The following is a 14,371-nucleotide window of genomic DNA, read 5'->3' on the forward strand; positions in this document are numbered from 1 at the left end:
TACTCGCAACCATTGAAGGAAATGTTCTCCATGCAATATTCCGATAGTTTGAGGGAAACGGCGGATGATGCCATGGAAATTACGGAATTACGTTTTGAAGTAGACAGCTTCATTGTTTTAACAATACGAGCACTGATAAAGTTATTAGAACTGCCGGTGTCTATGAGAGCAGATAATTTTTTTTCTTTTAATTCAACAATTTTTAGTAATGGGAGGGCACCTATCACCACTTTTAACATGGGCTACCATAATAGCAGAAGTAGAACGTGAAGGTGTCGGCATAGTAGAACGGCAAACCAAATGGTTTACCACAGTTTCAACATACCTTATCACGAGCAGGACAATGACTGCGATCATCCTTAAAGTGACATCTCCCTCCACAGTTGTAACACTTGCCATGAGCAGGAAGGGCAGCAGAAAATTGTACAGAGTCACACACCATACGAGAATCAGCAATTTTAGTAATAGTGGCGTCCTCAGCAGGATCAGTAGACACATTGTTAATTCTAATAGAAGTAGTAGTAACAGCGGCTGCTCCAATCACAAAAGTGAGCTTGTTCTAAAGCCCTAGCACATTGAGTAGCCTCTTTGAGAGTTAGCGTATCAGTTTCAAGTAGTCTAGCACGTATTACTGAGGACGGGAGATCATGTATAAATGCATCACCGGCTCATTTTCTTGTTGCAGACGCATGGAAAGCAAATGTCTAGCATGAATAACGCTTGGAGATTTGCTGTAAACACACTTTCAACAGCGTGTTCAAATCGTGAACAACTCTCGATAACGTCAGCAACGGTGGGACCGATGTTTAAATAAAGAACTTCAAGCTTATCAGGGTTGAACAAAGCAATAGTTGATAAATAGTAATTAACGTTACGATACCACAATCTCCAAAGCCTGAGGGTCTGCCGAGAATACGTCAAATTTGTCCAGACAAATGATCTTCTCCATGAGGGAAATAAATTTTTGTTCAATAAATTGTAGTGTTGTAAATGAATGAAGACGTAAAACAAACCTTTCCAAGGTTTTATTGAACAAAATTCACAGTTACTAAAGCAAGAGAGAAAGAACTCAGTCTTTTAAAGAAAAAGGAACACATGCAAAATCACGTGGCAAGAAATTGAATTTGCATATCTTTTTTAGTAAAAACAAAGCAATTTAAATGAAAATATTTTAAACAGTAAGAACAAAATAATTTAAATGAAAATATAACAATACTATTCAAATTTAATTGACTAAAAATTTGTTTTGTAGACTACTTAATTGAAAAATGAACAAGCTTTTTGGTAGATTCAAATTGACTATAGAAATAGCTAGAATTTTCCAAGTTACAGTAATTTTGTAATTTATACTTTAATATATTTTGTTAATGTTGAGTTATTTGTTATAACTAAATTTTTAAAAATGTTCACTTTTAATCACCGCCATAGAATATCAACTATAAATTAAAAAAAAGATTAACAATATTTTATTTTTCATTCTCTCATTTTATTTCATGTTTTTCTCCTTTTCTTCCTCCATACCAACTTGTACAAATAATTAACTTTCCAAGTTAATCTTGTCATGAACATTATTAAAAAATGTCCTTTTGAAGATATTTTTTCACAAATGTTAAATTTCAGTTGTTTTAATCTATTTTCTCATTTTAATTTCAAAAATATTTCTTTTAGATTCTGCAGGACCTGCTCTGATCCTGATGCTGCCCCCTCATTCAGTTTCAGCTTGTTGCAGGCCCTACTCGAATGCCTTCCTTTGCTTCCATCTGGCTATTCTGCTGGTGCCCTTAGATGGTTCTTCACATTACTTAACATTGTTAAATGCATGAATGCTACTCTGGTTGCTGAGAAATGTGTAAACATGTTAACTACTGTGGCTAAGCATTATCATGATCGTGATACCCCATTGCACTCACTACTAAAAGCCAGGTAAATATATTGAATTTCTTTTTCTCTCACCTTATTTCTATTGCTTCATTTTACACACACACATACACACGTCTTATTTGATAAAGAACAAAATTCTGTTAATATTTGAAGACTAATTATTTGGAGGCAGGGTGAATAGCTAACAGCATAACCTATAGAATTCATGGTTCTATCAAGTTCAAATTCATTCCAATCTATTGTTCAATTTTTGACTAGTACTAGCTATATAAGTAAAAGAGTAATCTGTTCCTGACAACAGGAAGTAACCAACGGTGATCTCCCTTGATATCTATATAGAGAAGAGACATGGAGACAGCTACTTGTTTTTTGTATGGATCTTAGCAATGAGCTTGAAGGACACATTTTTCTACTTTACATGGTGCTACGAACAGGATTAACATTGGAAATTAACATTAAGTGTGGAAATTTGTAAAACGACAGTGGACATTGAAGTGCTCACCACCAAACATCATGGAGCATCTATTGAAACAACTTATTGAGCCTTACAAAGAAAACATTGAGCTAAGAAAAGAGGTTCTTTGCAGTCATCTCAACATGTCATGAGTGAAAACAAATTAAACAGCTCTCAAGAGGACTGGATATCCGACAGAGACTGGGCATTATTTTTGGACACATAGGCTCAATACAAAGATGTATGCAGATTGGAAGACCCAGCTGCAATCTGGAATGAACTACGGGAAAGTGTATACTGGCAACAGGCTACTTTTTAAACTGGTAAAGCCAGAAAGGCTCAACTCTGCCACAAAGGAGTATTTTCTATGTCAGATACGACTGGTGGTAGTGAAAGGATTATACAATGAAATCCATCAACAGAAATTTTGCATGAGGCAGGACAAGGGTGAGTTAGTAACACATTTCTTATCGAGGCTACGTGGTCAAGCAAAATGTTTTGAGTTTATAATTCAAACTTGCAGACAGCAGATGACATGGTTGCCAGGCAGATGATAGCTGGACTGAGAAATACCAATACTAAAGGATGGTACTAGCAGAGATAGTTTTGCTTACTACATTGGAGCAGAAGTTTCACAGTTGGTCTCCTGGCAGTAGCAGACAAGTCAACTCTTCACTTTAATGATACCACATATCCGCTTGCACTATCTTATGTACAAAGGTCGAACCAAGAAATCACAAGGCACCAAATGATGCAATGGATGCGAGAAGACATCACACCCTCGAGATTCGATGAGTCAAAAGGATTGTCTAACAGCTTAACTCAAGTGCCACTTTTTCAGAGTTGTGGGACACCTGAAAAAGATATGCCATAAATTTAAGGAGTCTAGAATGGAAACCGCAAGCAAAATATTGAGAAGTAGAGAATCATTCATATTCACTAACTTTAACCCCAGATAATATTTCTGCTTGCAAGCACAAGGCACATCCAGTGAATGTAACTCATCTCGAATGGGATAGGTATTTGCCCCAGAGCTAGCCCCCTCAGTGACAGTGTAGGGGACTATGATGTCTGAAACTCACACAAAATTCAGACATATACTGAAGAAACTGGTGAGCCAGCATAATCATCATCATCCTTTTGCAAACACAGGCACAAACATGTTTGAGTTCGCTCCAAATTCAGAAATTCCTTGGATACCCAGAGGAGTACCTTGTATCAACCACCCATCTGATACGGGGCATAACGCACAGCCATTTACACATCAGAGGTGTCTTTTTTCTGCACATAAAGGTGCAAACAAGAGACACGATACATCATATATGTGTCAGAAAACACCTCTGAGGTTTATTTGTCACAAACGGCTTTGAAGGAGCTGGACTTATTGCTTCCCAATTTCCCAACATCACTATCATAGAATAGGTCCTTAAGGAGCATGAGGGAATTAGCTCCATGTGAATGCTCGTGCAGAGCATTTGTCCCGAGTAAACCAGAAATGATCCCGTTCAAGCTAACAGACAGGAACTGAAACAATGGCTAATGGCACATTTTAATTTAAGTGTGTTCAGATGTTCAAGGATAGTGGTCTCACCAAAAAAGAATGGGTCTCCAAACCGCATGGTGGATCTATAGAAGTTAAATGATGCCACTATAAGAGAAACACATCACACCTCTGATACCAGTGCATACCAGAAAAACTGTATTGGACGCATGGAATGACTATCTCCAGCCACATAGTTGTTATTATGTTCAATACTGAGTAGAGCATATGCATATAGGTACTGTCGGGCCCCTTGAGGATTCCATGGATCAGAGGATGGATACATGTCAGTTTGATGAAATCACCATGAATATGGCTTGTAAAACCTGATGCATAGATGATAGTCTTCATTCTGGCACATGGTTGACTACATCAGTCACTGTGCAAACAATGTGAATGTATTTAATCCAGATAAGTTTTACATTGCCGAAATAGAGGAGTTCACAGGATTTCTGGTTATGGAGTTAAACTCACAAAGAGAATTACAGAAGCCATTCTTCACTTTCCTATCCCCACAAATGTCACTGGGGTGAAATCTCGGTTTGGATTCATGAATAAGCTGTCTTATACCTTTTCACAAGCAGAAGTTATGGTCTTGTTCGGAAAGCTATTGCGGACAAAGAACATAAAGTTATATTCAGATAAAACACTTGAGCATCTGTTCTAAGAATCAAAGAGTAATGTGAAAAAGTTTGAGAAAGGTATCCAAATGTACGAAATGAAGAGTGACAAGATTGACAACAAATTACAGCAAAATGGGAATATTGTACTTCCTGCTTCAAAAACACTGCAGATATGAAGCTGACTTGAACACAAGTTGGGGAGATAGTCACTGGAAGCTTATTCTGGCTGGATCCCAGTATACAAATGACTCAGAATCGCAATATGCATCAGTGGCAGGAGAAACTTCAGCCCTGGCTGGAATTCTCCCAGATGCTTATATTCGGATGACCAAATTTGCTGGTAACAATAGATCACCTACCTCCAGGGCCTGGAAAATATTTAAAAAAAAAAAAAAAAAACCCTGCCTGTTAAATTTCAAAGAAAGTACACTTATGTACAGATTCTAGATAAAACATTATTCTGAAAAACTTTATTTAGCCCCTGATTATCCATCCCGATACCAAGCAGGTACCCCACCAAAAAATCATAACCAAATGATTGACACTGCAGTCAAAACTGCCTTCACGTCAATGTATGAAAGTGATCCTAAATTGAAGACTATTACATGGAGAAGGATCATGGCCACTGCAGCCACAAATGAAGAATGCAGAACCTTAAAAGATCTAATTCAAAATGGTTTCCCCCTGTCACGCAACATCCTCCTGCTCATAGCTTGATTCTTCTGGTCTATGCATGAAGAATTATATTGCCTTGAAAGAGTTATTATCAAAAGCAACAAAATCTTGATACCTTGACAACTTTGCACAGAGAGGTATTGGAATCATTTCGCTTCACACATCAAGGCATAAATGGTATGCTGGCGAATGCAAGATAACGATTGTCCTGGCTGGATTTGGATGCTAACACCAGGTAAACCAGATCCCAGTGCAACACGATTGTATTTGTATCATCTCAACCCAAGGAGCCTTTGATGTTACTAGTAGATGGTCAATGTTGCCGATAAATGGTGTGTTCTGATCGATATATCGATATACTGGATGGGTAGAAGTGGCCCTAATGATGTTAGGGAGAGCCAAAACTGTGTGCAACTCTTAAGAATTTGGTTCTGTACTTGTAGTGTGCTCGAAAAAATCTCTTCAGATAGATCACTATTTAAATCCTAGGAGTATGACGCCTTTTTTGAGGGACGATGGCTGGTGCTACCAGATCAGGCTGCCCTGTGGCTTCCTGAGACGAAATGCACCTACATTGGCGTTTTTTTTTGTTTTCTGATCTTTTTTGTAAAACTTAATTATGTTCTGCAAAACCAAAAACAAAAACAACAGCCTATCTCCCTCCCCTTTTTATTTTATTTTTTCCTACCTTACTCCCGGTCCTGGATATGACCTTAAACTACATCCGATGGTAAGATCCGGCTTACGGGCTTGGGGAGTGTGGAGCCACCTCTTAATTGCCATTGCTCCTAGGTCCACCCTGACCCGGAGTGGTAGTACCTGTTAGGGTCCCAACTATGGGTTAAATAGAAACAGATTTTAAAAAGGAAAAGAAACAACAAAAAAGAAAGAAAAAGAAAACAAATATATTCTATTAAATTATCTATTTATTTATTTATTTTTTTTTTCCCTGTCGGTAGGGCATGAGAACAAACCGACTGCCCCCTTGCAGAGGGTAAAAATCCCTCAATGGGGCAACCAGTTAGCCGTGGGTTGCTACCCGTAATGTCTTAGGACGTGATCCTGGTGATTGAGTGAACCTAAACCAGGATACATAGAAGTTTAGGCACCGCAACTTTGGCCCTTACTTCGATTAGACGGTCGGTCGGAGAGGCCCGATCCGACCAATCGGCCAGTCACGCCAAGCCCCACCATATATTGCCCATTCCAAAAACTCACTACTAATACAACACATCCCCCCCTCTCCCACAAATAACCCTACTCCCTAATATATGATGGAAAGCGGTGGCTGAGGGTCAATCGATTAGGTGTGAATATCGATGACGAGGCTGTAAACTCCTCAGGATTGCTACAGATCCCATAGCAATATCAAGAGAGAACAGATAATCATTATGATACCACCAAAGTCGGTTATATCATCATTGTATCCCTGTGGAGGCTGGGCGAATGGGTTTCCCCCCCAAGCTCTTCCAAAATAGGACTCCGAGGTGGGTGGGGAACAAAGATGACGAAAAAAGAAAACAAAATATATGGCTTATTCCTCCCAAAAACCACCCAACCACCCAAAGAGACCCCACTCTGATGTCTCTGACATCAGTAGCTCTGAGGAAGAGACGATAAAACCAAGGAACTCAACATTCGTAGTAATAGAATCAATGGAGGAAACTCCTTTGAGCAAACTATCACCTTTTAAAATTGAAAGAAATCTTAAAACTCTAAAACCAAAGTCTATTAAAAAACAATTTAATGGCAGCCTACTAATAGAAACCCATAACGAAGAACAAACTAAAGAAATATTGAAACTAAAATTATTTGAAAACATCAAAGTCAAATGCTACAGACATCCAACCCTAAATACCTGCAAAGGAGTAGTGAAAAGCCACGAACTTGCACTTTGTCCCTTGGAGGAAATCAAGACAAACTTACAGAAACAGAATGTGTTAGATGTTCGCAGAGTTCAAATAAAAAAAAACAGTGAGAAAATCGATACCAATACATATATACAAACTTTTGATTCCCTCACCATACCCAAACAAGTGAAAGTTGGATATATGAAAATAAATGTTGAAATTTATATTCCAAACCCCCTCCAATGCTTCAAGTGCCAGAAGTTTGGACACCATCAAGATTGGTGCACACGATTACCAGTGTGTGGAAGATGTGGAGAAAGCGGCCCACACATTGACTGCAGAAAAGATTTCAAGTGTGCCAACTGCCTTGGAAACCATGGCGCTGGCTCTAGATATTGTGAAATATGGAAAAGAGAAAAAGAAGTGACCAAATTAAAACATATAAAGAATATATCCTACCCAGAGGCCAGGAAAATCATTGAAACTAAAACATATGCAGATGCAACTAAAAAAACTACTCCAACCAACAATCAAAATGGTCATATACATGTAACGGATACAACTGACAAGAAAATTGATGTCCTAAGAAAACTAATAAAGGAAATGAAAGAACTATTAGAAGAAATGAGGAAAATGAATAGTGCAATGTCTGCAACCAATCCAAGGATAATATTAAGTAAAGACACTACTGAACCACAAAAAGGAACAAAACCACAAACCATTTCTACAAAAACAACCGAACAACCATCAAACACATCACAAGCCAGAAAAGAATAAAAAATCCCCCCCCCCCAGACAAAAAAACAAAAAAACAAACAAAAACAGGAAAAGAAAGATCCAGATCTATATCTCGAACAGGGATTCCGACAGAAAATAGATTTGAGGGATTGGAGACGATGGAAGTTGAACACAATTCAAAATGATGAACAAAATATTACAATGGAATATCAGAGGGATAAAAGCAAACCAAAATGAACTCACATTATTAATAACAAATATGAGCCCAGCACTTGTCTGTCTACAGGAGACCTTTCTGAAAGAAAATAATACCATCAACATAAAACACTACACATCTTACAACTACATAAATAAAGATACGGACAGAGCTTCTGGAGGCACATCAATACTCGTGAAGAATGAAGTCCCTCAAAGACAAATAAATATAAACACAAACTTGCAAGCAATTGCAGTTTCAGTGACTCTACATAGAACTATAACACTTTGCTCAATTTACATCCCTCCAAAAGATACAATCAACGAAACTGAGATAACTCAATTAATAAAACAACTCCCTAAACCCTTTTTTCTACTAGGAGATCTCAACAGTCACAATGTAATATGGGGAAGTAAAGAAACAAATAAAAAAGGAAAAGAAATAGAAAACATAATAAATAAAAATAATCTATGCCTCCTTAATAATCAAAACTACACCTATATGTACCCAGCAACAGGTACTTTCACCGCCATTGACCTTACCTTATGTGATCCTTCCATATATATGGACTATGATTGGAAAGTACACTATGACACCTGTGGGAGTGATCATTTCCCAATCATCCTGGAAAGTCTAAGTACTAATACTGAACAAAAAACACCCAAATGGAACCTACATAAAGCGGATTGGGAAGACTTCCAGGAACAGTGCAAAAAACAATTAATTATCGAAAAGAATGATGAAGATGACCATTTGAACTACTTCATTAAAACACTCACAAACATAGCAAATAATACCATACCGAAAACAACCAAAACCAACAATCACAACAAACCTTGGTTCACAAAAGAATGCAGAAAAGCCATCAGAGCTCGACGGGCTGCCTTGAGAAAATTCGAAAAGTACCCAACAAGCGAAAATCTGGATTTCTTCAAAAACAACAGAGCAAAAGCCAGACGAATCATAAAGGAATCCAAAAGAACAACTTGGAGAAATTATATATCCAAAATTAATGTGAATACCAAGGCGAAAACAGTTTGGAACATGATGAGGAAAATAGAAGGAAAGTGTAGTAGTACACCAATATCCCACATCTCTAAAGACAACAAAATATACACCGATCAAAAAGACATTTCCAATAACCTGGCAGATAATTTATCAAAAATTTCATCATATGACAGACAGAGAAATTCAAAAAGATTAGAGAAAAGGAAGAGAAGAAGAAAATTCTATTTAAATCACAAAATACTGAAAAATACAACCAACCTCTTACCTTGCCTGAATTAAAAGAATCGCTAACCAAATCCCATGACACAGCTACAGGGCCCGATGAAATTCCATATGAAATCCTCAAAAAACTTCCAGAAACCTCAATGAAATACCTACTTGAAATTTTCAATATTATATGGTCCAGTGGAAACGTACCTGAGACCTGGAAAGAGGCCACAATAATACCAATCCCCAAATCTGAAAACTCAAACATCCAATCCCAATCAAGTAACGTCTCAGATCCATTGAATTTCAGGCCAATAGCTCTAACAAGCTGCATTTGTAAGACCATGGAAAGGATTATAAACAAAAGACTAATCTGGTTCCTGGAAATAGAGAATCTTATTACAGAATTTCAAACAGGATTCAGGAAAAACCACAGTTCAATAGACCACATAGTCAGACTTGAAACCTTCATCAGAGAAGCCTTTGTAAGGAAGGAACATTTAACAGCAGTGTTTTTTGACATGGAAAAAGCCTACGATACTGTGTGGAAGTACGATGTTACAAGGGATCTGAAGGCGCTTGGACTAAAAGGCAGAATGCCAATTTTTATTGAAAATTTTTAAAAAAATAGACGGTTCAGAATAAAGGTTGGCACAGCTCTCTCGGACTTGAAAGAACAAGAGAATGGAGTACCTCAAGGGAGTATACTGTCAGTGACCCTGTTCAGTATCCGAATTAACAACATTGTAAAAAACCTTAACCCTGGGGTAGATTGCTCCCTATATGTGGATGACTTCCTAATATGCTGTAGATCTAGATATATATCTATAATAGAAAGGAAGCTTCAATTGTGCTTAAACAAAGTAATGAGATGGACGGAAGAGAATGGATTTAGATTCTCCAAAAGAAAAACGAAATGCATGCATTTCTGCAAACTAAAGAACATGCATAATGATCCTGTCCTAATCATGGAAGGAACGCCCATACCCGTTACTGACCAGTACAAATTCTTAGGGATTTTATTTGACAAAAAGTTAACATTCATCCCACACATAAACTATCTGAAAAAAAAAATGTAACAAAGCTGTAAATCTTTTGAGAGTGGTAGCACATACCGATTTGGGTGCAGACAGGGAAACACTCCTTAAACTTTACAGAGCTCAAAGCTAGACTACGGTTGTTTCATATATGGATCAACCTGAACATCATATATAAAAAGCCTAGACCCTATTCACCATACTGGCCTAAGATTGGCTCTAGGAGCATACAGAACCTCCCCTGTGAACAGTCTATACACGGAAGCACACGAACCCCCACTAGATCTAAGGCGAGAAAAGTTAGCCCTTCAATATTTACTCAAACTGAAGTCTTGCCCAAACAACCTTGCATACCAATGTACCTTCTATCCTAAATATGAAGAACTCTTTAACATGAGAGGAAAAACTATCAAAACTTTCGGGCTCCAAATGAAGGAAAGCATTGAAGAATCGAAAATTCCAATCTCCAGCATTCACAACTTCATACTGCCTAAAACACCCCCATGGACCATGAAACAAGTAGAAATAAAACTGAACCTAAACAAAAAGTCCAAATCTACCACAAACCCTATTGAATACCATGACGAACTTCAACATTTAAAATTACAATATTCAGACTACACCTTTATCTACACAGACGGGTCTAAAAGCAACAATCACACTGGATGTGCAGCAACGTACCATAAAACCACAATGAAGAGAAATCTTCAAAATGAAGCATCTATATTCACTGCAGACTATAGCTATCGATCTAGCACTCAACATAATTTCAGAGGAAACCACCAAAACTTCATCATTCTCACAGATTCTCTATCAGTCCTATTAACTTTACAAAATCAAAAACAAGAAAATCCACTAACAACAAAATTAATAGAAAAAATTTATCCTTTCAACTACTAAAAACATTATTCTTGTCTGGATCCCCAGCCATGTGGGGATCAAAGGCAATGACAGGGCAGATACAGCTGCAAAAAGATCTTCTCACCTTCCAACTGACAATTTTAAGATTCCACATACTGATCTTAGACCCCAGATGAAAGCATACATACAGGAAAAGTGGCAACTGCGGTGGAGTCAGCAAGAGGGCAACAAATTATACTCAATCAAACCTGAACTTAAGGAACGATGTCCAGACATCAAGAGATCACGCCGAGAAGATGTGATACTGACTCGGCTGCGCATAGGACACACCAACTTTACTCATTCTTATATACTAAATGGAGAATTGGCGCCAGAGTGCATCTCATGCCAGGAGACACTCACAGTAAAACATATCCTAGTTGGGTGTGATGACCTCGCCCCAACTAGAAAATTATATACAGAAAGCAATATGGAGGACCTTTTTGAAAAGGTCAACTCAACAAATATTCTAGCATACTTAAGGAAAGTAAATTTATATAAGAAAATTTAAGGAAATTTAAAGTCACCCAAATATACACATTCATGTATAAATACAACATTTAATTTCTTAGTTCAATTTTATAAAAAAAGGGAGGAAAGGTTGAAAAAGTCCCCCCCCCCCCCAAAAAAAAGGACTCCGGCATTAAATGACCACATAGGTTGATATGCCGTAAAACCAATCAATCAATCAATCAAACATGAGGGACGACGGTGTACAGAAACATACTATTATGCTCAAAGCAGCAGTTGTAGAGAGTTAGTTGCTAAGACTGCAAAACATATACAAACAGACACCTATGCTATGATTGAGCTGCTTGGGCATTACTAACCCGCCAATTCCCCGTCAAAGACCTTAACATGTCCCCAGCCATAATGCTATATGTTTGAGTCATTAAAGACCACCTTCCTGTTCAAGGAATAAATACCAAACACAGAAACCATGGAAAGAAATAAACAAACTAAGGGATTTGACAATGGCTAAGAGGCATATAGGCAACATACAGTTGTACAACTAGCATTGTCATCTCCACCAGGAACGTTAGTCAAAGACTTTTTTCCAGAACCAGGATGGTAACTATCCACGTGGATGGTTGAAGATGGGAAGGATTGTAGAGACACATACAAGTATGAGTAAATGGAAGTAACACTGTGGAACCCTCAAGTTTCTTCATAAAATATACCTAGTTGTGTATGGTCTACATTACACCACATCAGAAACCTCAAATCCATCCACAAACCCCGAGTCCCCTCAGGAACAACCTCTTGAGGCAGCAATCGAACAAAACATCAATGTCAGATTACCCAGTGAGCATGAAGAAGAAATGGAAGTTAATGATACCACAGGAAGGTGTACACACCCGGTCAGTCCTCCACTGTTAAGACAATCTTCATGTTGCAAAACAAAAGCACCAAGAAACTTATCGTCACAAATGCACAGAAAATCACAAAAGTTTTCTGGTGCACACAAAGATGACCACAACAATTCATCCTGTGGTCACGAGAGGAGAAGCATGTATATGTACGTCAGCTATTTCTGATAACAGGAAGTAATCAGAAGTGATCTCCCCTGAGCAGAAAGTAAACGGGTGATTTCCCTTGACAGCTATGTATACAAGAGACATGAGCGCAACCATTTGTTTTTTTGTGTGGATGTTAGCAATGAGCTGTGAGGATACATCTTCCCACTTTGTACTAATATGAATCCTGTGGTTTGATATGATTTGCATATCAATGAGACTAAACACTGGAATGAGGGAATATAAGGCCAGCAGTCAAAATGGCGAGAGTTGAGTTCTGGAGAACTGGACTGAACTTGTCGGAACTGAGAATGCACGAATGCTGACAAGACTCCATCAAAACTCCATTTCTTTTCGTCTTTTTTTTTTAATTAGAAGCTAATTCAGCCTGAAAAATAAAGTTGCTGCGACCGAGACAAAATTTGAAAGCATTGTCAAAGGGAGAATTAAACAAGTCGCATCGAAATTTGAAAGTGAAAGATTAAATGAGTCGCATCAAACTGCAAAGATTGAAAGTATCGAAAGAGTGAGAATATTGAATGGCACGCGTCGAATTTTGGAAGGATTGAAGGCGTTGAAAAAAGGAAATATAAAATGATTTATATCGAACTTTATAAATTTAAAGCGTTGAGAAAGGGAGAACTTAAATGAGTTGTCGTCAGAAAGGTTGAGATATGATAAAGTGAGTCGGACCTTTTTTGTGTTTTTGTTTGTTTGATATTCCCAGTGGGATTTGTTGGATTTTCTTTTTTAATTATCATCGTGAAATGAATGTGTTGGAATACGATTCGGTTTAAATGTTGGTGGCACATATGAAAGTCGAGAAAATTTTTCATGCTATGGATAATTTAAAATATGTGCATATTTATTTAAACACTTAACTGGTAGTTTTATGAAAGTACAATTTGCGTCTCTTTTTGTTTGCAAAAGGTGTTGCTTTTAAAAGATCTTAAAATGCAACGCGATCGACTTGTATGTATTAAAAGGTCATCATTTTAAACAAGGAATTTAAAATGAAATTCGGTTATATTTGCTAAAAAGGAAAAAAAGTTGTCGCTTTTAAACGAAACAGTCATTTTAATGAAAGTACAATTCGAGTCTTTTTTTTGTTTGTTTTTGAAAAGAAAAAAAGCCATTGATGTTTAAAGGACTTACAGTGCGATTCAGTCACCTTATATGTAAAAAGTCGTTTTTAAATGAGAAATTTAAAATTAAATTCTATGTGCTTAGCCAGTTAGTAAGGGCTAGCTGTGTATCTAGCCGAGTAGCAGAACTAGCAAGGATACTTGAGTGGGCTAGGTAGCAAGACTAGCGAGGATATCTGATTTATGAGGTGAAGGATTAGAGGGGAATGTGGTTTGATTTGCATATCAATGAGGTTGAACACTAGAATGAGGGAATATAAGGCAGGCAGTCAAATGGTGGGAGTTGAGTTCTGGAGAACCAGACCGAATGAGCCAGTACTGATTTTGTGATATTTAACTATCATTTAAATCTTATGCAAATTGGAGGTAAAATAATTTGTGTGGTATTTCAGAAGTTCTTATTAGCAAAAAAAAAAAAAAAAAAAAAAAAAAATGAGCCATGCTAGTACAATTTGCATAGATAGGATTTTAATTTGTATTTTTCACTCTAGATGTTTTATCCTGAATGTTATTTTTGCAGTGTAACCTCACACTTTCTTCATGTGTGTCTTGTTGAACTTTGTAATCTGTACAGAATTTTGAAAAGAACCCTGTACTTTA

At 37.4% G+C, this 14,371-nt stretch overlaps 1 protein-coding gene across 2 annotated transcripts in view; it reads left to right on the plus strand.

The window, feature by feature from the left end:
• Positions 1 to 14,371, plus strand: part of LOC145255729 (dual E2 ubiquitin-conjugating enzyme/E3 ubiquitin-protein ligase BIRC6-like) — a 515,468-nt gene that overhangs the window by 161,388 nt on the left and 339,709 nt on the right. For both annotated transcript variants that reach the window (XM_080114338.1, XM_080114339.1), the window contains exon 18: positions 1,669 to 1,923. In XM_080114338.1, coding sequence (XP_079970464.1) covers positions 1,669 to 1,923 — 255 coding nt within the window. The remainder of the gene's footprint in view (positions 1 to 1,668; positions 1,924 to 14,371) is intronic.

The sequence above is a fragment of the Euprymna scolopes genome, chromosome 31 (genome assembly GCF_053919585.1).
Source record: "Euprymna scolopes isolate OS-2025 chromosome 31, ASM5391958v1, whole genome shotgun sequence".
Lineage (NCBI taxonomy): Eukaryota > Metazoa > Mollusca > Cephalopoda > Sepiida > Sepiolidae > Euprymna > Euprymna scolopes.